Source organism: Oncorhynchus tshawytscha, linkage group LG16 (genome assembly GCF_018296145.1).
Source record: "Oncorhynchus tshawytscha isolate Ot180627B linkage group LG16, Otsh_v2.0, whole genome shotgun sequence".
Taxonomy (NCBI): Eukaryota; Metazoa; Chordata; class Actinopteri; order Salmoniformes; family Salmonidae; genus Oncorhynchus; species Oncorhynchus tshawytscha.
The window spans coordinates 87,296,985-87,323,794 of NC_056444.1; the positions used below are offsets into that span (position 1 = coordinate 87,296,985).

General features: G+C 49.8%; 1 protein-coding gene across 1 annotated transcript in view; it reads right to left on the reverse strand.

Annotated features, from left to right (window-relative positions):
* LOC112225766 (ubiquitin-like modifier-activating enzyme 1) overlaps nucleotides 1–19,578 on the reverse strand; it is a 63,778-nt gene extending 44,200 nt beyond the window's left edge. Inside the window, 10 exon segments of the mRNA XM_042299855.1 lie at nucleotides 4,034–4,166; nucleotides 4,664–4,861; nucleotides 10,692–10,826; nucleotides 13,996–14,019; nucleotides 14,022–14,051; nucleotides 14,054–14,079; nucleotides 14,082–14,167; nucleotides 16,069–16,127; nucleotides 16,243–16,359; nucleotides 19,375–19,578. Coding sequence (XP_042155789.1) covers nucleotides 4,034–4,166; nucleotides 4,664–4,861; nucleotides 10,692–10,826; nucleotides 13,996–14,019; nucleotides 14,022–14,051; nucleotides 14,054–14,079; nucleotides 14,082–14,167; nucleotides 16,069–16,127; nucleotides 16,243–16,359 — 808 coding nt within the window. The 5' untranslated portion in view covers nucleotides 19,375–19,578.
* Between the last annotated feature and the right edge of the window lie 7,232 nt (nucleotides 19,579–26,810).

A 26,810-nucleotide genomic window follows, 5' to 3' on the forward strand; every position in this document is an offset into this window, starting at 1 on the left:
GTGTTGAGGACCAACTAAAGGACAGCCGCGTGTTGAGGACCAACTAAAGGACAGCCGCGTGTTGAGGACCAACTAAAGGACAGCCGCGTGTTGAGGACCAACTAAAGGACAGCCGCGTGTTGAGGACCAACTAAAGGACAGCCGCGTGTTGAGGACCAACTAAAGGACAGCCGCGTGTTGAGGACCAACTAAAGGACAGCCGCGTGTTGAGGACCAACTAAAGGGCAGCCGCGTGTTGAGGACCAACTAAAGGGCAGCCGCGTGTTGAGGACCAACTAAAGGGCAGCCGCGTGATGAGGACCAACTAAAGGGCAGCCGCGTGATGAGGACCAACTAAAGGGCAGCCGCGTGTTGAGGACCAACTAAAGGGCAGCCGCGTGTTGAGGACCAACTAAAGGGCAGCCGCGTGTTGAGGACCAACTAAAGGGCAGCCGCGTGTTGAGGACCAACTAAATAAAGGGCAGCCGCGTGTTGAGGACCAACTAAAGGGCAGCCGCGTGTTGAGGACCAACTAAAGGGCAGCCGCGTGTTGAGGACCAACTAAAGGGCAGCCGTGTGTTGAGGACAGCCGCGTGTTGAGGACCAACTAAAGGGCAGCCGCGTGTTGAGGACAGCCGCGTGTTGAGGACCAACTAAAGGACAGCCGCGTGTTGAGGACCAACTAAAGGACAGCCGCGTGTTGAGGACCAACTAAAGGACAGCCGCGTGTTGAGGACCAACTAAAGGACAGCCGCGTGTTGAGGACCAACTAAAGGACAGCCGCGTGTTGAGGACAGCCGCGTGTTGAGGACCAACTAAAGGACAGCCGCGTGTTGAGGACCAACTAAAGGGCAGCCGCGTGTTGAGGACCAACTAGAGGGCAGCCGCGTGTTGAGGACCAACTAAAGGGCAGCCGCGTGATGAGGACCAACTAAAGGGCAGCCGCGTGTTGAGGACCAACTAAAGGGCAGCCGCGTGTTGAGGACCAACTAAAGGGCAGCCGCGTGTTGAGGACCAACTAAAGGGCAGCCGCGTGTTGAGGACCAACTAAAGGGCAGCAACTAAAGGGCAGCCGCGTGTTGAGGACCAACTAAAGGGCAGCCGCGTGTTGAGGACCAACTAAAGGGCAGCCGCGTGTGAGAGGACCAACTAAAGGGCAGCCGCGTGTTGAGGACCAACTAAAGGGCAGCCGCGTGTTGAGGACCAACTAAAGGGCAGCCGCGTGTTGAGGACCAACTAAAGGGCAGCCGCGTGAGGACCAACTAAAGGACAGCCGCGTGTTGAGGACCAACTAAAGGGCAGGACCAACTAAAGGACAGCGTGTTGAGGACCAACTAAAGGACAGCCGCGTGTTGAGGACCAACTAAGGACAGCCGCGTGTTGAGGACCAACTAAAGGACAGCCGCGTGTTGAGGACCAACTTACAGCCGCGTGTTGAACCAACTAAAGGACAGCCGCGTGTTGAGGACCAACTAAAGGACAGCCGCGTGTTGAGGACCAACTAAAGGACAGCCGCGTGTTGAGGACCAACTAAAGGACAGCCGCGTGTTGAGGACCAACTAAAGGACAGCCGCGTGTTGAGGACCAACTAAAGGACAGCCGCGTGTTGAGGACCAACTAAAGGACAGCCGCGTGTTGAGGACCAACTAAAGGACAGCCGCGTGTTGAGGAACTAAAGGACAGCCGCGTGTTGAGGACCAACTAAAGGACAGCCGCGTGTTGAGGACCAACTAAAGGACAGCCGCGTGTTGAGGACCAACTAAAGGACAGCCGCGTGTTGAGGACCAACTAAAGGACAGCCGCGTGTTGAGGACCAACTAAAGGACAGCCGCGTGTTGACAGCCGACCAACTAAAGGACAGCCGCGTGTTGAGGACCAACTAAAGGACAGCCGCGTGTTGAGGACCAACTAAAGGACAGCCGCGTGTTGAGGACCAACTAAAGGACAGCCGCGTGTTGAGGACCAACTAAAGGACAGCCGCGTGTTGAGGACCAACTAAAGGACAGCCGCGTGTTGAGGACCAACTAAAGGACAGCCGCGTGTTGAGGACCAACTAAAGGACAGCCGCGTGTTGAGGGACCAACTAAAGGACAGCCGCGTGTTAGGGACAGCCGCGTGTTGAGGACCAACTAAAGGACAGCCGCGTGTTGAGGACCAACTAAAGGACAGCCGCGTGTTGAGGACCAACTAAAGGACAGCCGCGTGTTGAGGACCAACTAAAGGACAGCCGCGTGTTGAGGACCAACTAAAGGACAGCCGCGTGTTGAGGACCAACTAAAGGACAGCCGCGTGTTGAGGACCAACTAAAGGACAGCCGCGTGTTGAGGACCAACTAAAGGACAGCCGCGTGTTGAGGACCAACTAAAGGACAGCCGCGTGTTGAGGACCAACTAAAGGGCAGCCGCGTGTTGAGGACCAACTAAAGGGCAGCCGCGTGTTGAGGACCAACTAAAGGACAGCCGCGTGTTGAGGACCAACTAAAGGGCAGCCGCGTGTTGAGGACCAACTAAAGGGCAGCCGCGTGTTGAGGACCAACCGGGCAGCCGCGTGTGAGGACCAACTAAAGGACAGCCGCGTGTTGAGGACCAACTAAAGGACAGCCGCGTGTTGAGGACCAACTAAAGGACAGCCGCGTGTTGAGGACCAACTAAAGGACAGCCGCGTGTTGAGGACAGCCGCGTGTTGAGGACCAACTAAAGGACAGCCGCGTGTTGAGGACCAACTAAAGGACAGCCGCGTGTTGAGGACCAACTAAAGGGCAGCCGCGTGTTGAGGACAGCAGGACCAAAAAGGGCAGCCGCGTGATGAGGACCAACTAAAGGGCAGCCGCGTGTTGAGGACCAACTAAAGGGCAGCCGCGTGTTGAGGACCAACTAAAGGGCAGCCGTGTTGAGGACCAACTAAAGCGTGTTGAGGACCAACTAAAGGGCAGCCGCGTGTTGAGGACCAACTAAAGGGCAGCCGCGTGTTGAGGACCAACTAAAGGGCAGCCGCGTGTTGAGGACCAACTAAAGGACAGCCGCGTGTTGAGGACAGCCGCGTGTTGAGGACCAACTAAAGGACAGCCGCGTGTTGAGGACCAACTAAAGGACAGCCGCGTGTTGAGGACAGCCGCGTGTTGAGGACCAACTAAAGGACAGCTGCGTGTTGAGGACCAACTAAAGGACAGCCGCGTGTTGAGGACCAACTAAAGGACAGCCGCGTGTTGAGGACCAACTAAAGGACAGCCGCGTGTTGAGGACCAACTAAAGGACGGCCGCGTGTTGAGGACCAACTTAAGGACAGCCGCGTGTTGAGGACCAACTAAAGGACGGCCGCGTGTTGAGGACCAACTTAAGGACAGCCGCGTGTTGAGGACCAACTAAAGGGCAGCCGCGTGTTGAGGACCAACTAAAGGACAGCCGCGTGTTGAGGACCAACTAAAGGGCAGCCGCGTGTTGAGGACCAACTAAAGGACAGCCGCGTGTTGAGGACCAACTAAAGGACGGCCGCGTGTTGAGGACCAACTTAAGGACAGCCGCGTGTTGAGGACCAACTAAAGGACAGCCGCGTGATGAGGACCAACTAAAGGACAGCCGCGTGATGAGGACCAACTAAAGGACAGCCGCGTGTTGGGGACCAACTAAAGGACAGCCGCGTGTTGGGGACCAACTAAAGGACAGCCGCGTGTTGAGGACCAACTAAAGGACGGCCGCGTGTTGGGGACCAACTAAAGGACGGCCGCGTGTTGAGGACCAACTAAAGGACAGCCGCGTGTTGAGGACCAACTAAAGGACGGCCGCGTGTTGAGGACCAACTAAAGGACAGCCGCGTGTTGAGGACCAACTAAAGGACGGCCGCGTGTTGAGGACCAACTAAAGGGCAGCCGCGTGTTGAGGACCAACTTAAGGACAGCCGCGTGTTGAGGACCAATGAAATCAGATTTCCTTCCTTGCAATGATTGCATCATAATCCCTTCATTAGAGGAAGAGGACTGACTTACATATTTTATTAACCAAAATGTGTGTTATATTATATTGTAATGTTAAAATATATAATATAAAATATGACTCACCCAGGGTCTTGATTTCTACTGGCTGGCAGCCGTTGAGCTCCGTCATGCCCTGGACCTCGGTGAAGGTCACGAAGTCTCCGCTTTCAAACCCGTGGCGAGCCTCGTCTAGACACGTCACCACGCCTGAAGCGTCCTACACACACACACACGAGAGGTTGAGATGACTAGGGGTGTCTTACACCGACAAGAGAAGAGAGGGGGATTTGATAGGCACAAAATGTCCCATACAAAGACAGAATCAAATCAAATCAAATTTATTTATATAGCCCTTCGTACATCAGCTGATATCTCAAAGTGCTGTACAGAAACCCAGCCTAAAACCCCAAACAGCAAGCAATGCAGGTGTAGAAGCACGGTGGCTAGGAAAAACTCCCTAGAAAGGCCAAAACCTAGGAAGAAACCTAGAGAGGAACCAGGCTATGTGGGGTGGCCAGTCCTCTTCTGGCTGTACTACTCTGAAGCAGGTATGAGATCAGCACAACATAGAAAACCTAGATGAGTGGTAATCAGATACGAGTACATCAACCAGATATGATCTATCTAGTAGGACACCAGCTTGAGTGATGACAGCACTCAAGGTGTAGGATCTAGGGCGTAGGGATCTAGGGCGTAGGGATCTATGGTACTAACCTTGGTGATCATGGAGATCATAGCAGAGAGAGGCTGCTCTCCGTTGGTATCGATCACCAGCATCTCCTCTCCGAAGTCACAGAAGAGCTGTCCGAAGAGTCCCCGTGTGTCAGCGATCACCAGCTTGATGCCGTTACTGTGACAGAAGTCTCCAACACGCTGCTGCTCCTCTAGAGGGGAGTTGGTCAGGACCACAACCTACAACACAGAGACATGTTATCACACCCGCTATAGTACACGACATTAACGGAACTAATGACTGTGCCCCTGCTTTTCCCTAATGATGACGGTGTGTTCAGTCTTCAATCGCGTGTAGAATATCTTAAGCCTATTCAATGGTGATGCAAGATATTGAAGGCCAAGAAATTGCTAGATGCAGCATTTGATTGCCGATTGATAGGTCTAGCGCACGGTTCTTGACTGTCTAACCTGGTGGCCGACCTGCCAATACCGTTCCCCTCGCCTCGCTCTAAGTCCCTCGCTATGAAGGATGCATTTGTGTGTTCTTGGAAGTAACTAAATCACTGTCCTCCCATTCCAAAAAAATACTGAATCTTAGGAGTTGATTCTTAGCGGAATCGAATCTTGACACTCAGAAATGGGAGTCGACGACTCTTCACCACGGCGTTAACAGTTGGACAGCAGAGAACGGCAGAGAGAACGGCAGAGAGAACGGCAAGCGACAGCAGAGAGAACGGCAGAGAGAACGGCAAGCGACAGCAGAGAGAACGGCAAGCGACGGCAGAGAGAACGGCAGAGAGAACGGCAAGCGACAGCAGAGAGAACGGCAGAGAGAATGGCAGAGAGAACGGCAAGCGACAGCAGAGAGAACGGCAGAAAAACGGCAAGCGACAGCAGAGAGAACGGCAGAGAGAACGGCAAGCGACGGCTGAGAGAACGGCAGAGAGAACGGCAAGCGACGGCAGAGAGAACGGCAGAGAGAACGGCAAGCGACGGCAGAGAGAACGGCAGAGAGAACGGCAAGCGACGGCAGAGAGAACGGCAGAGAGAACGGCAGAGAGAACGGCAGAGAGAACGGCAAGCGACAGCAGAGAGAACGGCAGAGAGAACGGCAGAGAGAACGGCAAGCGACAGCAGAGAGAACGGCAAGCGACGGCAGAGAGAACGGCAGAGAACGGCAAGCGACGGCAGAGAGAACGGCAAGCGACGGCAGAGAGAACGGCAAGCGACGGCAGAGAGAACGGCAAGCGACGGCAGAGAGAACGGCAAGCGACGGCAGAGAGAACGGCAGAGAGAACGGCAGAGAGAACGGCAAGCGACGGCAGAGAGAACGGCAAGCGACGGCAGAGAGAACGGCAAGCGACGGCAGAGAGAACGGCAAGCGACGGCAGAGAGAACGGCAAGCGACAGCAGAGAGAACGGCAAGCGACGGCAGAGAGAACGGCAGAGAGAACGGCAAGCGACGGCAGAGAGAACGGCAGAGAGAACGGCAAGCGACAGCAGAGAGAACGGCAAGCGACGGCAGAGAGAACGGCAGAGAGAACGGCAGAGAGAACGGCAGAGAGAACGGCAAGCGACAGCAGAGAGAACGGCAGAGAGAACGGCAAGCGACAGCAGAGAGAACGGCAAGCGACGGCAGAGAGAACGGCAGAGAGAACGGCAAGCGACGGCAGAGAGAACGGCAGAGAGAACGGCAGAGAGAACGGCAAGCGACGGCAGAGAGAACGGCAAGCGACGGCAGAGAGAACGGCAGAGAGAATGGCAAGCGACAGCAGAGAGAACGGCAGAGAACGGCAAGCGACAGCAGAGAGAACGGCAAGCGACAGCAGAGAGAACGGCAGAGAGAACGGCAAGCGACGGCTGAGAGAACGGCAGAGAGAACGGCAGAGAGAACGGCAAGCGACGGCAGAGAGAACGGCAAGCGACGGCAGAGAGAACGGCAGAGAGAACGGCTAGCGACGGCAGAGAGAACGGCAGAGAGAACGGCAGAGAGAACGGCAGAGAGAACGGCAAGCGACAGCAGAGAGAACGGCAGAGAGAACGGCAGAGAGAACGGCAAGCGACAGCAGAGAGAACGGCAAGCGACGGCAGAGAGAACGGCAGAGAACGGCAAGCGACGGCAGAGAGAACGGCAAGCGACGGCAGAGAGAACGGCAAGCGACGGCAGAGAGAACGGCAAGCGACGGCAGAGAGAACGGCAAGCGACGGCAGAGAGAACGGCAGAGAGAACGGCAAGCGACGGCAGAGAGAACGGCAAGCGACGGCAGAGAGAACGGCAAGCGACGGCAGAGAGAACGGCAAGCGACGGCAGAGAGAACGGCAAGCGACAGCAGAGAGAACGGCAAGCGACAGCAGAGAACGGCAGAGAGAACGGCAAGCGACGGCAGAGAGAACGGCAAGCGACGGCAGAGAGAACGGCAAGCGACGGCAGAGAGAACGGCAAGCGACGGCAGAGAGAACGGCAAGCGACGGCAGAGAGAACGGCAAGCGACAGCAGAGAACGGCAAGCGACAGCAGAGAACGGCAGAGAGAACGGCAAGCGACGGCAGAGAGAACGGCAAGCGACGGCAGAGAGAACGGCAGAGAGAACGGCAAGCGACGGCAGAGAGAACGGCAAGCGACGGCAGAGAGAACGGCAAGCGACGGCAGAGAGAACGGCAAGCGACGGCAGAGAGAACGGCAAGCGACGGCAGAGAGAACGGCAAGCGACGGCAGAGAGAACGGCAGAGAGAACGGCAAGCGACAGCAGAGAGAACGGCAAGCGACGGCAGAGAGAACGGCAGAGAGAACGGCAAGCGACAGCAGAGAGAACGGCAAGCGACGGCAGAGAGAACGGCAGAGAGAACGGCAAGCGACGGCAGAGAGAACGGCAGAGAGAACGGCAAGCGACGGCAGAGAGAACGGCAGAGAGAACGGCAAGCGACGGCAGAGAGAACGGCAGAGAGAACGGCAAGCGACAGCAGAGAGAACGGCAAGCGACAGCAGAGAGAACGGCAAGCGACGGCAGAGAGAACGGCAGAGAGAACGGCAAGCGACAGCAGAGAGAACGGCAGAGAGAACGGCAAGCGACGGCAGAGAGAACGGCAAGCGACGGCAGAGAGAACGGCAAGCGACAGCAGAGAGGACGGCAGAGAGAACGGCAAGCGACGGCAGAGAGAACGGCAAGCGACGGCAGAGAGAACGGCAAGCGACGGCAGAGAGAACGGCAAGCGACAGCAGAGAGAACGTCAAGCGACGGCAGAGAGAACGCAAGCGACAGCAGAGAGAACGGCAGAGAGAACGGCAAGCGACGGCAGAGAGAACGGCAGAGAGAACGGCAAGCGACGGCAGAGAGAACGGCGAGAGAACGGCAAGCGACAGCAGAGAGAACGGCAAGCGACAGCAGAGAACGGCAGAGAGAACGGCAAGCGACAGCAGAGAGAACGGCAAGCGACGGCAGAGAGAACGGCAGAGAGAACGGCAAGCGACGCAGAGAGAACGGCAAGCGGGCAGAGAGAACGGCAGAGAGAACGGCAGAGAGAACGGCAAGCGACAGCAGAGAGAACGGCAGAGAGAACGGCAAGCGACAGCAGAGAGAACGGCAAGCGACAGCAGAGAGAACGGCAGAGAGAACGGCAAGCGACAGCAGAGAGAACGGCAAGCGACAGCAGAGAGAACGGCAGAGAGAACGGCAAGCGACGGCAGAGAGAACGGCAGAGAGAACGGCAAGCGACAGCAGAGAGAACGGCAAGCGACAGCAGAGAACGGCAGAGAGAACGGCAAGCGACAGCAGAGAGAACGGCAAGCGACGGCAGAGAGAACGGCAGAGAACGGCAAGCGACGGCAGAGAGAACGGCAAGCGACAGCAGAGAGAACGGCAAGCGGCAGCAGAGAGAACGGCAAGCGACGGCAGAGAGAACGGCAAGCGACAGCAGAGAGAACGGCAAGCGACAGCAGAGAGAACGGCAGAGAGAACGGCAAGCGACGGCAGAGAGAACGGCAAGCGACGGCAGAGAGAACGGCAGAGAGAACGGCAGAGAGAACGGCAAGCGACGGCAGAGAGAACGGCAGAGAGAACGGCAAGCGACGGCAGAGAGAACGGCAAGCGACGGCAGAGAGAACGGCAAGCGACGGCAAGCGACAGCAACACTTTGAGAGGTTAAATGAGAAGGAAATGCCCTTATAGTTGGAGTTGAGGTACAGTAGAGGTAGTGCAGGTCAGTAACCGGCATTGTGAATTCACCTGGAATTGTACTTCATTTTATTTTACCACACAACATCAGTCAATGATTTTAAAATGGTTTCTTTATTTTTTAAAAACTATTTTCTACATAGCAGAATAATAGTGAAGACATCAAAACTATGAAATAACACATGGCATCACGTAGTAACCAAAAAAAAGTGTCAAACCAATCAAAATATGAGTTTCTTCAAAGTAGCCACCCTTTGCCTTGATGAAAGCTTTGCACACTCTAGGCATTCGTCTCTTCTTCTTATCGGTGTCCTTTAGTAGTGGTTTCTCTGCAGCAATTCAACCACAAAGGCCTGATTCACAGTCTCCTCTGAACAGTTGATGTTGAGATGTGTCTGTTACTTGAACTCCGTAAAGCATTTAATTGTGCTGCAATTTCTGAGGCTGGTAACTCTAATGAACTTATCCTCTGCTGCAGAGGTAACTCTGGGTCTTCCTTTCCTGTGGTGGTCTTCATGAGAGCCAGTTTCATCCTAGTGCTTGATGGTTTTTGCGACTGCACTTGAAGAAACTTTCAAAGTTCTTAATTTTCCAGATTGACTGACCTTCATATCTTAAAGTAATGATGGACTGTCATTTCTCTTTGATTATTGTAGCTGTTCGTGGTCTTTTACCAAATAGGTCTATCTTCTGTATACCAACCCTACCTTGTCACAACACAACTGATTGGCACGAACACATTTAGGAAAGAAATTCCACAAATACATTTAACAAGGCACACCTGTTAATTGAAACGCATTCCAGGTGACTACCTCATGAAGCTGGTTGAGAGAATGCCAAGAGTGTGCAAAGCTGTCATCGAGGCAAAGGGTGGCTACTTTGTAGAATCTCAAATATAAAATACATTTGGCTTTGTTACACACTTTTGTTGGTTACTACATGATTCTATATGTTTTATTTCATCGTTTTGATGTCTTCACTATTATTCTACAATGTAGAAAATAGTAAAAATAAAGAAAAACCCTGGAATGAGTCGATGTGTCCAGACTTTTGACTGGTACTGCACCCGTGCACACACGCACTTATTTAGATCGGTTAGATGGTTAAGAAAAATGGACAATTTGCCACATCCCTCCTCTAGACTACAGTATACACAGTTATTATTTTAGTGGTTCCAGCTCCATCGCTCCTACATACTTTATATCTAGCTAGCTACCATTGAACCCAGTTGGTTGGCTTTGTAGACTCATACTACAGCATTTCATGCTATGACAATCCGTCTGAACTGTAGTAGCTACTCTATGGGATTATGGTTAATTGTTTGGCTAGGTAGCTAGCTACATGTCAAAACAAAAAGACACTACTTGGCCAGATGATTACTTGACCAGTTAGCCAACTTGATGGGTGACCAAAAAGCTGGTCACTCACCCACTCTTCCAATGACGCGGCGTCCTCCTAGGTAACATTAGGCTCTGTGTTTATAGCTTGATAATTAGCTACATAACGATATGCTAGCCTATTAGCCACGTTATCTTTGACCTCGCTAGTTTAACTATTGACATTCCCAGCCTTAGTTTACATTCCTCCGTAACCCAAACAGGTGGAGGCAGCAAACCATGTACCAGACCAGCTGGGATTTATAACCCGACAGCAAACATTTTAGGGACTAGCAAGAAATAGGTGAATCTATTCTGTCAACAATGACTTACTGTACATCATGGAATTTTGAGTCAAATAGAACATATTTTTTAAAACTTCTTATAAAGTTGGTTTTGTAGCATAAACTGGGAATTTGATATTTTTGAGTGATATGATTATTTCATATGTTGAAAAGTAGTTCAAATGCTGTCAGTTCCACTTTAACTAGGTAAGGGGGTTGATGGGTAACAGTTTTACCTGGAACTGAGTCAGGTAATCGTCGATGAGGACTCCAGTGTAGGCTACAACAGGTACATAGCTGTTGAGTTCAGCCAGGCGAATCCGAGACACCTCAGCCCTGTTCTTCCCCAGGTCCTCCTCACGCAGGTAGAACTGGAGACAGGAGAGAGAGAGAACGTTACTACAGAGATGGGTCCTCCTCACGCAGGTAGAACTGGAGACAGGAGAGAGAGAACGTTACAACAGAGATGGGTCCTCCTAACGCAGGTAGAACTGGAGACAGGAGAGAGAGAACGTTACTACAGAGATGGGTCCTCCTCACGCAGGTAGAACTGGAGACAGGAGAGAGAGAACGTTACTACAGAGATGGGTCCTCCTCACGCAGGTAGAACTGGAGACAGGAGAGAGAGAACGTTACTACAGAGATGGGTCCTCCTCACGCAGGTAGAACTGGAGACAGGAGAGAGAGAACGTTACTACAGAGATGGGTCCTCCTCACGCAGGTAGAACTGGAGACAGGAGAGAGAGAACGTTACTACAGAGATGGGTCCTCCTCACGCAGGTAGAACTGGAGACAGGAGAGAGAGAACGTACTACAGAGACCTCCTCACGCAGGTAGAACTGGAGACAGGAGAGAGAGAACGTTACTACAGAGATGGGTCCTCCTCACGCAGGTAGAACTGGAGACAGGAGAGAGAGAACGTTACTACAGAGATGGGTCCTCCTCACGCAGGTAGACAGGAGAGAGAAACGTTACTACAGAACTGGAGACAGGAGAGAGAGAACGTTACTACAGAGATGGGTCCTCCTCACGCAGGTAGAACTGGAGACAGGAGAGAGAGAACGTTACTACAGAGATGGGTCCTCCTCACGCAGGTAGAACTGGAGACAGGAGAGAGAGAACGTTACTACAGAGATGGGTCCTCCTCACGCAGGTAGAACTGGAGACAGGAGAGAGAGAACGTTACTACAGAGATGGGTCCTCCTCACGCAGGTAGAACTGGAGACAGGAGAGAGAGAACGTTACTACAGAGATGGGTCCTCCTCACGCAGGTAGAACTGGAGACAGGAGAGAGAGAACGTTACTACAGAGATGGGTCCTCCTCACGCAGGTAGAACTGGAGACAGGAGAGAGAGAACGTTACTACAGAGATGGGTCCTCCTCACGCAGGTAGAACTGGAGACAGGAGAGAGAGACGTTACTACAGAGATGGGTCCTCCTCACGCAGGTAGAACTGGAGACAGGAGAGAGAGAACGTTACTACAGAGATGGGTCCTCCTCACGCAGGTAGAACTGGAGACAGGAGAGAGAGAACGTTACTACAGAGATGGGTCCTCCTCACGCAGGTAGAACTGGAGACAGGAGAGAGAGAACGTTACTACAGAGATGGGTCCTCCTCACGCAGGTAGAACTGGAGACAGGAGAGAGAGAACGTTACTACAGAGATGGGTCCTCCTCACGGTCTGGAGACAGGAGAGAGAGAACGTTACTACAGAGATGGGTCCTCCTCACGCAGGTAGAACTGGAGACAGGAGAGAGAGAACGTTACTACAGAGATGGGTCCTCCTCACGCAGGTAGAACTGGAGACAGGAGAGAGAGAACGTTACTACAGAGATGGGTCCTCCTCACGCAGGTAGAACTGGAGACAGGAGAGAGAACGTTACTACAGAGATGGGTCCTCCTCACGCAGGTAGAACTGGAGACAGGAGAGAGAGAACGTTACTACAGAGATGGGTCCTCCTCACGCAGGTAGAACTGGAGACAGGAGAGAGAGAGAACGTTACTACAGAGATGGGTCCTCCTCACGCAGGTAGAACTGGAGACAGGAGAGAGAGAACGTTACTACAGAGATGGGTAGGAGCACCATTGGCAGTGATTACAGCTGTGAGTCTTTCTGGGTAAGTCTCAAAGAGCTTTTCACACCTGGATTGTGCAACATTGCCCATTATTATTTTCAAAATTCTTCAAGCTCTGTCAAATTGGTTGTTGATCATTGCGAGACAACCATTTTTCAGGTCTTGCGTAGATTTGGCCTGGTGTTTTAGGTTATTGTCCTGCTGAAAGGTCAATTCATCTCCCAGTGTCTGGTAGAAAGCAGACAACCAGGTTTTCTTCTAGGATTTTGCCTGTACTTAGCACCATTCCATTACGTTTTTCATCCTGAAAACTGCCACCCATAATGGTTACATATCCTGAAAACTGCCACCCATAATGGTTACAAGCATACCCATAACATGATGCAGTCTCCATTATGCTTGAAAATATGGAGAGTGGCAACCAGTATTGTGTTGTATTTTTCACAAACATAACACTTTGTGAATTGCTTTGCCACATTGTTTTGCAGTATATCTTTAGTTCCTGGTTGCAAACAGTATGTACATAGAGCTAAATAACAAACAATGTGACAGGACCTGACAACATAGCCCGTGATTACAACACTCCCATACTGGGACTGAGTGGCCCACGCAGAACGAGAGGAGAGAGAACGAGAGGATGCAGAACGAGAGGAGAACGAGAGGATGCAGAACGAGAGGAGAGCGAGAGGATGCAGAACGAGAGGAGAGCGAGAGGATGCAGAACGAGAGGAGAGCGAGAGGATGCAGAACGAGAGGCGAGAGGATGCAGAACGAGAGGCGAGAGGATGCAGAACGAGAGGCGAGAGGATGCAGAACGAGAGGAGAGAGGATGCAGAACGAGAGGCGAGAGGATGCAGAACGAGAGGCGAGAGGATGCAGAACGAGAGGCGAGAGGATGCAGAACGAGAGGCGAGAGGATGCAGAACGAGAGGCGAGAGGATGCAGAACGAGAGGCGAGGGATGCAGAACGAGAGGAGAGAGGATGCAGAACGAGAGGAGAGAGGATGCAGAACGAGAGGAGAGAGGATGCAGAACGAGAGGAGAGGATGCAGAACGAGAGGAGAGAGGATGCAGAACGAGAGGAGAGAGGATGCAGAACGAGAGGAGAGAGGATGCAGAACGAGAGGAGAGAGGATGCAGAACGAGAGGAGAGAGGATGCAGAACGAGAGGAGAGAGGATGCAGAACGAGAGGAGAGAGGATGCAGAACGAGAGGAGAGAGGATGCAGAACGAGAGGAGAGTGGATGCAGAACGAGAGGAGAGAGGATGCAGAACGAGAGGAGAGAGGATGCAGAACGAGAGGAGAGAGGATGCAGAACAAGAGGAGAGAGGATGCAGAACCTGTGGAGAGAGGATGCAGAACGAGAGGAGAGGGATGCAGAACACGAGAGGAGGATGAGAGGATGCAGAACAAGAGGAGAGAGAGCCCTCTGCAGAACAAGAGAAGAGGGCCCCGTAGTGTACCTGTGAGGAGAGGTCTCTCCACTCATGGCCCAACCCTGGCTATGGAGGGTAATACAGGCTTTACTCCTCCCAGGATGACGTCTATAACATCTCCACGCCCAGCCCTCTCAGCCCTGAGACCAGGACGTTGGAGCTCTGCATGCGCTTCATAGCATCATGGCCCAACACGTAGCTATGGAGGAGAGAATACAGGCTTTATAAGACTACATGACACCTCTATAACACTACGTCAGCCCTCTCAGCCCTGAGACCAAGATGTTGGAGCTCTGCATGTGCTTCATAGCATCATGGCCCAACACGTAGCTATGGAGGAGAGAATACAGGCTTTATAAGACTACATGACACCTCTATAACACTACGTCAGCCCTCTCAGCCCTGAGACCAAGATGTTGGAGCTCTGCATGTGCTTCATAGCATCATGGCCCAACACGTAGCTATGGAGGAGAGAATACAGGCTTTATAAGACTACATGACACCTCTATAACACTACGTCAGCCCTCTCAGCCCTGAGACCAGGATGTTGGAGCTCTGCATGTGCTTCATAGCATCATGGCCCAACACGTAGCTATGGAGGAGAGAATACAGGCTTTATAAGACTACATGACACCTCTATAACACTACGTCAGCCCTCTCAGCCCTGAGACCAGGATGTTGGAGCTCTGCATGTGCTTCATAGCATCATGGCCCAACACGTAGCTATGGAGGAGAGAATACAGGCTTTATAAGACTACATGACACGTCTATAACACTACGTCAGCCCTCTCAGCCCTGAGACCAGGATGTTGGAGCTCTGCATGCGCTTCATAGCATCATGGCCCAACACGTAGCTATGGAGGAGAGAATACAGGCTTTATAAGACTATATGACACCTCTATAACACTACGTCAGCCCTCTCAGCCCTGAGACCAGGATGTTGGAGCTCTGCATGTGCTTCATAGCATCATGGCCCAACACGTAGCTATGGAGGAGAGAATACAGGCTTTATAAGACTATATGACACCTCTATAACACTACGTCAGCCCTCTCAGCCCTGAGACCAGGATGTTGGAGCTCTGCATGTGCTTCATAGCATCATGGCCCAACACGTAGCTATGGAGGAGAGAATACAGGCCAGGGTTTTTCCTGGATGAAAAAGGGGCTTAAACAAATCAGAGGAGCCTATCCTGGTCCTGGTGGTGAAGTGAAATGTTTCCATTTGTAAGTACAGTTCCTGCAATTCTACACATTTTCCCATGTCTAATGCTACAGTGGATTCAGAAAGTATGTACACCCCTTGACTGTTTCCACTTTCTGTTGCATTGTGGGACTAAAATGGATTTCTACAAAATCATTTGAAAGCGATCTACAAAAAAATACTAATGTCAAAGTGTGTGTGGGGGGAATGTAAACATTTGCAGAAATAATTTAATGGAAAATAATATATATCTCGATTACGTTAAATATTGAACCCCATGAGTCAATACGTTAGAATCACCTTTGGCAGCGATTAAAGCGGTGAGTGTTTCTGAGTACGTCTCTAAGGCTTTCTTTTTGAAGTTCTCAAGCTGGTTGCAGATCATTGCTAGACAGACATTTTCAAGTCTCGCAACAGATTTTCCAGCCGATTGAAGTCAAAAACTGTAACTAGGCCACTCAGGAACATTCCATGTCATCTTGGTAAGTATCTCCAGTGTAGATTTGGCCTTGTGTTTTAGGTTACTGTCCTGCTGAAAGGTGGATTTGTCTCCCAGTGTGTGGTGGACAGCAGACTGAATAATGGTGTCTGTCAGTGTGTTCAGACATCCCACAGGTCCTACTAACACCCCACACACACAGGGGGAGTCCCCTGCAGCTGTTTTATTTCTGGTCAATTGCACATAAAATCATGATTAAAATGTTTTAAATACAATTGCGAACCAAAATAAACTAAAACGCAACCAATCAAAAATGTGTTGTCGCACTGCCAGCTCAAACGGTCAGACTATTTTGGTGTCAGTATCCAACCTCATCACAAGTTCTACTGGATGCTCTCATGAGTCTTCCCAAGTACCCCAGGTTGACTGTGTGTTATTGGGCTATAGATACAGTACTTACAGCTGTCTGGAGTACAGGCCTTCGTCGATCTCAGCATCATTGCCATTCTTAGCCATGCCCTGGAGAAAACAACAGGAGTGAGAACCAGTCCCACACACAGACGACTGTCAGACAGATCAGTGAAAACAGACAGAGGAGCAGTGTGTGTGTGTGTGTGTGTGTGTGTGTACGTACGTTGGTGGGTGTGTGAGACAGTTCAGTTCTGACAGAGTTAGAGGAGGAGCAGTGAGATCCCGTCTTCGTCTCGGAGTCTGACACGCGACGCTTCTTGGACAGCGGCGAGCTGGACATCTGAAAACACACACACACACACCGCTAAGTATACGCCACACACACACACAGCTGAGCATAGAGCACACACACACACAGATGAGTATACAGCACACACAGCTGAGTATACAGCACACACAGCTGAGTATACAGCACACACAGCTGAGTATACAGCACACACAGCTGAGTATACAGCACACACAGCTGAGTATACAGCACACACAGCTGAGTATACAGCACACACAGCTGAGTATACAGCACACACAGCTGAGTATACAGCACACACAGCTGAGTATACAGCTCACACAGCTGAGTATACAGCTCACACAGCTGACATAAAGGTGGTCCTAACAGGACTGACACTCTGCAGCACTGGACAGTTCCACTGACACGATCTAGCGAATATTTTAAAAATAACAGTCAAAAATACTTGACCATGGTGTGTACACCGAGTTAGTAGAGGACACCTTGTTGTGCAATGAGCCTGTCTGGCTAAGAACTCAACAAGCCCTTGTCTGACCAGGTAATGTCAATGGGTACGAGTAATGGAGGCCTGTAGGGCTGATGTAAAACCATTCCAAGTAACTGACAACAGTCTGTGCCTACAGAACAACTAACTGACAACAGTCTGTGCCTACAGAACAAGTAACTGACAACAGTCTGTGCCTACAGAACAACTAACTGACAAGTCTGTGCCTACAGAACAACTAACTGACAAGTCTGTGCCTACAGAACAACTAACTGACAACAGTCTGTGCCTACAGAACAACTAACTGACAACAGTCTGTGCCTACAGAACAACTAACTGACAACAGTCTGTGCCTACAGAACAACTAACTGACAACAGTCTGTGCCCACAGAACAACTGACAACAGCCTGTGCCTACAGAACAACTGACAACAGTCTGTACCAACAGAACAAGGACTGATGGTGTCTGTCTACACATCTACACTTCTCGAGTACAACACCCTCCAACTACCCCCCCCCTCCTTCCCTCCAACTACCCCCCTCCCTCCATCTACCCCCTCCCTCCAGATCCCTCACTCCACCCATCCATCACTCACTCCCTCATCCATCCCCCCTCCCTCATCCATCTATCCCCCTCCCTCATCCATCTATCCCCCTCCCTCATCCATCTATCCCTCCCTCCCTCCCTCATCCATCTATCCCTCCCTCATCCATCTATCCCTCCCTCCCTCATCCATCTACCCCCCTCCACCTATCCCTCTTGATCACTCACTCCCTCCACCCATCTATCACCCCTCCCTCCACCCATCTATCACTCCCTCCCTCCCTCATCCATCTATCACTCACTCCCTCCCTCATCCATCTATCACTCACTCCCTCATCCATCTATCACTCACTCCCTCATCCATCTATCACTCACTCCCTCCCTCCCCCATCTATCACTCACTCCCTCCCTCCCTCTATCCTTCCATCTACTAGAGGTCATTGAATCCTTCTCATCCAGGGGAGAGAGTTTTCTAGGCGAGCAGCTACACTGGCCTCTAGCCAATCCCAATGTGATAAAACACGGACAAGCCTGGCCCTGGGAACGGATATGAATAACGGCATTATCAGGACCTTCCAGACGCAGTGAGAGAGAGTAACAGCAAGGCGTGTCGTTTATGTTACGGTATTGTTTACTATAGGAAATGGCTATCCTGACTTTCCCAGTATTGTTTATCATCTGTAAGGCCACACCCCATCTGTAAGGCCACACCCCATCTGTAAGGCCACACCCCATCTGTAAGGCCACACCCCATCTCTGCCTCAAACACTGTAAAAACGCTGATTCATTAACCTTTTACTGCAGTGAACTATAGGGGTGCAGCACTTCACAATGCCTCGTGGTTGGGGGGGCTGTAACCAAGGCCGTATAGAGCAACAGGATACAAACATAAAACGCTATTTAACTCTAGCATGTCAGGTTATTGATGACAGTGTAGCCATCACACCAGGAAACGAAACCTAAAGAGAATGGTTAAAGTTTGTTTACAAAGAAAATCACAGTCCATTATTATTTCTAGAAGTAGAGACATAATAAAATGTCATAGCTACACATTCCAAAACAGGTTACCAGCACATACAAAAAACGTCTAAAAACGATGAATGAGTCTACCGGTAAATAGCGATCAAGCAATTAGATACCACTCATTCTGGGACTGCAGTAACTTCTAGAATCATGACAACCAGCCAACAACAGTCGGAAATATTGCCTCCACTGAGGCCGTCTAGCACTGTACTTAGAATTATGATCACACAAACAACGACTGATGTAGAATGACAACTATTACACTCAACAAATTAAGGCAAGAGAGATTCAATGTCAAAATGTGAACACATGTAGCTAAATCAATGCTTGTCAATCTAAAGCTAAACATGAAAATATCACAATGATACAGCAAAGCTCAAGTCTAAAAATCAAATCATTATATGTGACTTGTTAACGGTGTTAATTCCTGTGAATATTCACTGTCTAAACAACAAAGTAAACACTTGACCAACGAATCTGTCTAGTTGTGAACAAACAAACAATCCAGTCCAGACAACAAGGACGTAAAATATTAGCCAACAGCAACAGGTCAAAGGTAAATCACTTAAACCGTGTGCAGGCTAATAACAAGTGATTTGGCGAGCCGCTCCCGGTGGGACTCGGTCGGAACATAATGAACTACCGATCTAGCACCGGACTGCCTCACTGTCGGTGCCCGGAGAGCAGCGTTTCAGCCGCTGGACTGCGGCCTAGCACACGAAGTGCGGAACTGAACTTATGGCTATGGTGCTAACGTTTCATATATATATATATATATATATATATACATATATTTTTTAAAGCCTCTCAGTAGCAACGTTAGCTAGCAAATATCACAACCCTCCGAGAGTAATGTATTGGCTATGACTAAGCACCTGACATATAAATGTATAATAAAATCGACCTGAAATAACCGTGTGTAGCTACATAAACGAGTGGCTACTGTAACGTTAGCTAGGAGAAGTAGCTAACACTAATGTCCATTGATTTGCCTGCCTTACCAATAATCCTTCTCGGTCCCTTCTCAGTGCAAACCGCTCCTCTAGTACCGGATCGGTCTAAAACGTCAAAAAATAACAACGATGATTGTGGTTCTATGATTGTAGAAAAGGGTGTGTGCGGGATTGAAAAGGCTTCGGGCTATAATGTCGAGTCACTGGATGAGTCCTTGTGTGTGACTGTAACACGGGTGAACAAAACCAAAATGGCAGAGCGGAGGGCTCGACACTAGTTACCACAGCCACAAAGTCAGACACCCTGCCTTTCCCTTTTTTTAAAATTAAAATCACATTTTAAAAACCTCATGTTGAAAAAAAATATATATCAGATTTTAATAACAGAAACCACATTTCTAACCTTAAATTAAGACCAAAAAGCTAAATAGTTTTGTTTTCATTCATTTTAACGATGTAGACCAATTTGACTGTAGCTGTGGTAACTAGTGGAAACCGGTGCGGAAGGCGGTTGTAAATGTAACAGGAAAGCGAGGCCTCGGTACCCGTTGTTATTATACCCTCCGTGCGCAACACGCTCCGTCTGCCCACTCCGTCCCTCATTGGCTAAGGCAGCCTCAACTTTGTCTAGATCTCACCCACCTGTCGTTCCCTAAAATACTGTATATAATGAATAGTCCCATTCGACTCGGGAAGAGATTTCATTCATGCATCTTTACTCTGGACATATGGTCGTAGTAAACTCACATCGGTGATGGAGATGTTAAAATACTAGTTGGGAGGATGTAGATCATTTCATATACTTGGAAAGATTTGAGTGACAACAGAGCAACCATTTACTGGCATCTGCCTCTAAATATTTTGTTGTGGTTTTCATTAAGGAGCAGTGGTGGGCCAAGAACAATTTAAGGATTCTAGCTTTTTTTTACCTCTCATTTTTCACTGTTACTCCTACATTTATTTGTGTACTGAGGCGCACATGTCCTCCTTTTAAAAAATAAAAATACAAAAATATTTTTTTTTTACAAGGTTAGCTTTGAGCCATGGACAACACTAGTATATGGAGCAAAGCTGTGTGGGAAAACAAAGAGTGATAAACAGTTCATCATTGAGTTTGGCATGCCTTAAATATATAGTGTGCTCCGTCTACCTCATAACAGTAGTTATGAACAACAGATTCACAACTAGTAATTTGACTGAGTCAATACACCAAATCATTAAATGTTGATGAATCTAATTCTAGACTCACATAAAAAAGCACTGACTGAATGAATCAACTCTTACCTCTGCAATTTAAAAACGACCATTTACAAATTGCAAACTGAGAAAAAAAAAAAAAGACTTTTGACTGACTCAGACCTTTGACTCGTTCAGTAAAAATAACTAATCTCTTGAATAATTTAGTTCATTCGAGTCATTAATGATGCACAGTGCGCGCAGGACACTTATCAATTGAAAAGCAAAGCAGCAACATGTGAACAGAGATTGAAAGTACATTCCCAAAACGCAGGCTGCTTGAAAAAAAAACAGGATGTTATCTAAACTAGTAGATTGAATGAAACTAATCGAAATATATTGATTAGGAAGCTGACAAATTAAAACAGGATTCTTACTCCGCTATGAACATTCAAATGGGATATTTAATTCATGCACCAGAGCACTAATGAAGTTGAATTGACACGGATGAGCCAGAGGAAAGTATCAACCCTGCTGTGGGACTCATTGCGGTCGGCACTAGCAGGTCAAATGAATGACAAAATGAACGTGTCACTCAGAAAAATGAGTCATAACTGGTCAGTAAAAAAAAAAAAAGATTTGTTTAAAAAGAACTGCTCGTATACAAACTCCACATCACTAATAGGCAGAAGTCGCGGCAGAGCGGTATGTGTGACAGATGAAGGACTGAAAGTCAATCTGATAGGATAAAAAAGGAAAGTACCGTTAAGACTGTCACTTGAAAGATTCTACCGGTAGGTTGCAGTGCTTGCTCACTAGTACGGGTGCAGGGATGTGCATGCTTGTGAAAGACCACATCACTGGGTCGAAATGAGTTGATACGGTACTTGATTTTCTGTAATGGTCGAATGTTTTTCTACATTCTATTGTAAACAATAGCCGGCTATGATAGATTTTGCTCACAAGCCAAGTGAATATGGAAGTACTTAGCCATATTTTAGGGTTATGGGGGTGAGCATCCTTAGTATAATAGAGGCGAATTAATGTTAGGGGGGAGGGGGTGGTTGGCAAATGACACAAAGGCCCAAGTGGGTCGCTTCTTCTCTGGTGCAGGAGAGGGGGAGGAGAGGGGGAGGAGAGGGGGGTGAGGAGAGGGGGGTGAGGAGAGGGAGAGGGGGAGAGGAGGAGGGAGAGGGGGAGGGAGGGGGAGGGAGGAGAGGGAGAGGGGGAGGAGGAGGGGGAGGGAGAGGAGGGGAGGGGGGGGGGGAGGAGGAGGAGGAGGGGGGGAGGGGAGGGGGGGAGGAGGAGGAGGGGAGGAGGGGAGGGAGGAGGAGGGGGAGAGGAGGGGGGAGGAGGGGGGAGAGGAGAGGGGGAGGAGGAGGAGGGGGAGGGAGGGGGGTGGGGGAGAGGAGAGGAGGAGAGGGGGAGGGAGGAGGGGGAGGGGGAGGGAGGAGAGGAGGGGGGGGGAGGGGGGGAGGAGGAGGAGGGAGGAGGGGGAGGGGGGAGGAGGAGAGGAGGGGGAGAGGAGGAGGAGGAGGGGGGGGAGGAGGAGGAGGGGAGGGGAGGAGGGGGGGAGAGGAGAGGGGGGAGGAGGGGGGAGGGGGAGAGGAGGGGGAGGAGGGGGGGGGAGAGGGGGAGGAGGAGGAGGAGAGGAGAGGGGGAGGAGGGGGAGGGAGAGAGGCCGTGGCAAAGGGTTCGGATCTCTGTCGCAGTAGAAATTCAAATGGACCCCTTTTATGTTAGTTTAGACTAATCACCCCCAACAACAACAACAAAAAATATTCTACAAGCGTTAAAACACACTCGACTTGTGAATGTTCCTGTAACGTTTACCACACGAGTTGGTCAATAACGTTAAATTAACGACATGGGTATAGCTAACTAGCTAACTAACTAACTAGCTGCTCCTGGCTTCATGTTCTAAGAAAGCCGACGATTGTAACAAGCTAACCAATTTCAATCTTGCTATCTAGTGAACTGAATCCGTCAATTCCGAGCTGGATAGCTGGCAATGGACTCAAATTAGCATCGTGCTAGCTAACCAAGCCAACAGTAACGTAGATTACCGTTGGCTAGCCAGTGGTTTGCTAACGACGTTAGCTATACTAAAGTTGGCCCAAGTAGTTGCCGTTAACCTGTTTAATGTATGTAGCGAGCAGGCTGTCAAAGAAAGGACTGTCGCCATGGCTAAAAATGTAGTACATTTATAGTGTTTTTTTGTTGTTGGTCTAAGTAGCTAACGTTAATTGATCGGTTAACGTTGATACATTGGACTTGTGTCGTTAGCAAGTAGCTACATCTAGCTAACTAAATTAGCACCACTGTTAACTAGCATTAGCGACATAGTATGAATAACTCACCACATCCGATATTATTCAGGCCTGATCCGTAGTATCAAAAACAAACAAAACCTTGTCTAGGTAAAAAAAAAAAATTAAAAAAACAACAACAAACGTAACAATTAATCTCAACGATTAAAAAAAAAAAAAAGATCAATGTCTGTCAAAGTTGTGGGATCTGAGTGAGTTTTTCACACTGCTGGACGGTTGCCTGGCCGGCTATTCCCATAGACATTAGGGGTTTTTTCCAGCACGGCTTAGCAGTTCTTCAGATGAAAAGCAAAGCAGCAACATGTGCACGGTAGAATGAACGACCGCTCATGTCCAAAACGTGGTAGTGCTTGAACAAAATAAAAATAAAAATGTAGGTATCTTAGCTAGTAAATTTAATTAAACGAATTGAAATATATTGATTAGAACACTGACAAAATCAACCATTTTTTAAATATTTTTTATTCCGCTATGAACATTCAAAATTGTATTTTTTGTGTGAAAATGTATTAGAAAATATTTTACCACCCCCCCGTACTTTTGGCATACATTAGTCTGGCCCAGAAGTGTCATGACGCAATGACTGCCTGATGGGACATGTAGGCACAAGAAAGACTGGAATTTAGTTGAGACATCGGGCTTGTTTGAGTGGTAAGGCAGAGGAGGCACATCTGCGACAGCCGAAAGTCGGACACTGATGTGGTTTTCCAACAGCAATGCTCAATGCAACATAAGTGTATTTTATAATGTCGCAATAAACACCTCTCCAACCAACATATCACTCACTCAAACTGAAAATATGTGTACAATCAATTGGTGATAGAGACTCGTCACATTCATTCGTAAGTTTCCACTGTATAGGCCTACATAAATTGTTGCTAAATTAGTTTCTGTTTCGGTCACATTTGCATGGGTCAAACAAAAACACTTTACTGATTGGTTGACAATAGAGCCTCCCACAATGCAGGCGAAGGATGAAGTTGGTGAAGCAACTACAGAAACTTGCAGTCAAATCTTCATGACCTTTGATCACTAAAGTTCATGCAGTGAACATGGAAAGTCAGACAATTTTTATCCCCATAATGTAACACTCTGAAAGGACAAAAGTGATCTGGTCTTGACCAATGATGGTCACCGTCTTGACAAAAGTGATCTTGTCTTGACCAATGATGGTCACCGTCTTGACAAAAGTGATCTGGTCTTGACCAATGATGGTCACAGTCTTGACAAAAGTGATCTTGTCTTGACCAATGATGGTCACCGTCTTGACAAAAGTGATCTGGTCTTGACCAATGATGGTCACCGTCTTGACCAATGATGGTCACCGTCTTGACAAAAGTGATCTTGTCTTGACCAATGATGGTCACAGTCTTGACAAAAGTGATCTGGTCTTGACCAATGATGGTCACCGTCTTGACAAAAGTGATCTGGTCTTGACCAATGATGGTCACCGTCTTGACCAATGATGGTCACCGTCTTGACAAAAGTGATCTTGTCTTGACCAATGATGGTCACCGTCTTGACAAAAGTGATCTGGTCTTGACCAATGATGGTCACCGTCTTGACAAAAGTGATCTGGTCTTGACCAATGATGGTCACCGTCTTGACCAATGATGGTCACCGTCTTGACAAAAGTGATCTTGTCTTGACCAATGATGGTCACAGTCTTGACAAAAGTGATCTGGTCTTGACCAATGATGGTCACCGTCTTGACAAAAGTGATCTGGTCTTGACCAATGATGGTCACCGTCTTGACCAATGATGGTCACCGTCTTGACAAAAGTGATCTTGTCTTGACCAATGATGGTCACCGTCTTGACAAAAGTGATCTGGTCTTGACCAATGATGGTCACCGTCTTGACAAAAGCGATCTAGTCTCCTCTGCAAAGTCATAAACCCTACCCATTCCAGCAATTTATCTTCTTAACAGGTAACTCTCAACCCCAATTTCTGCTTTTTCCCAACCCCTTAAAAAAGAAAGGTGAGAAGTTGTGGGTGGGGATAATTCCTCATAAATATACATTTTGGGGGTGGATAAATGTAGATGTACCTGATCCCAACACTTTCTCATTACATATCTTTTAAAAAATCTCATAATAAATAACATTTATAAAAAGTTATTTAATATATTTTTGACCCCCCCAATTTTGTGATATCCAATTGGTAGTTAGTCTTGTCTCATCGCTGCAACTCCCATACGGACTCGGGACAGACGAAGGTCGAGGGCAATGTGTCCTACAAAACACGACCATGCCAAGCCGCACTGCTTCTTGACACACTGCTCGCTTAACCCGGAAGCCAGCCGCACCAATGTGTTGTAGGAAACACTGTCCAACTGGCGCCCGGCCCGCCACAGGAATCGCTAGAGCGCGATGGGACAAGGACAAGGTCAACCCGGCCAAACCCTACCCTAACCCAGACGACGCTGGGCTAATTGTGTGCTGCCTCATGGGTCTCGCGGCCAGCTACAACACAGCCCAGGATCATTGATCTGTAGTGGCGCCTCTAGCGCTGCAATGCAGTGCCGTAGACCACTGCGCCACTCGGGAGAACCCCACTAAAGCATATTTACCGGAAGTCCACTGGCACGCTCTAATAATACACTTATGTACAGCGCAAGCAAATACACAAGTGTCCAACTGCAGCCCACAATTCAGGGTTCCTGCATGACCCCCCTCGAGCATCCCATTGGTTCCTGCATGACCCCCCTCGAGCATCCCATTGGTTCCTGCATGACCCCCCTCGAGCATCCCATTGGTTCCTGCATGACCACCCCTCGAGCATCCCATTGGTTCCTGCATGAACGTCCCCCTCGAGCATCCCATTGGTTCCTGCATGACCCCCTCGAGCATCCCATTGGTTCCTGCATGACCCCCCTCGAGCATCCCATTGGTTCCTGCATGAACGTCGGCCCTCGAGCATCCCATTGGTTCCTGCATGAACGTCCCCCTCGAGCATCCCATTGGTTCCTGCATGAACGCCCCCTCGAGCATCCCATTGGTTCCTGCATGAACGTCCCCCTCGAGCATCCCATTGGTTCCTGCATGACCCCCTCGAGCATCCCATTGGTTCCTGCATGACATCCCATTGGTTCCTGCATGACCCCCTCGAGCATCCCATTGGTTCCTGCATGAACGTCCCCCTCGAGCATCCCATTGGTTCCTGCATGAACGTCCCCCTCGAGCATCCCATTGGTTCCTGCATGAACGTCCCCCTCGAGCATCCCATTGGTTCCTGCATGACCGTCCCCCTCGAGCATCCCATTGGTTCCTGCATGACCCCCCTCGAGCATCCCATTGGTTCCTGCATGACCCCCCTCGAGCATCCCATTGGTTCCTGCATGACCCCCCTCGAGCATCCCATTGGTTCCTGCATGACCCCCCTCGAGCATCCCATTGGTTCCTGCATGACCCCCCCGAGCATCCCATTGGTTCCTGCATGACCCCCCTCGAGCATCCCATTGGTTCCTGCATGACCCCCCTCGAGCATCCCATTGGTTCCTGCATGAACGTCCCCCTCGAGCATCCCATTGGTTCCTGCATGAACGTCCCCCTCGAGCATCCCATTGGTTCCTGCATGACCCCCTCGAGCATCCCATTGGTTCCTGCATGACCCCCTCGAGCATCCCATTGGTTCCTGCATGACCCCCTCGAGCATCCCATTGGTTCCTGCATGACCCCCTCGAGCATCCCATTGGTTCCTGCATGACCCCCCTCGAGCATCCCATTGGTTCCTGCATGACCCCCTCGAGCATCCCATTGGTTCCTGCATGACCCCCTCGAGCATCCCATTGGTTCCTGCATGACCCCCTCGAGCATCCCATTGGTTCCTGCATGACCCCCTCGAGCATCCCATTGGTTCCTGCATGACCCCCCTCGAGCATCCCATTGGTTCCTGCATGACCCCCCTCGAGCATCCCATTGGTTCCTTCATGAACGTCCCCCTCGAGCATCCCATTGGTTCCTGCATGAACGTCCC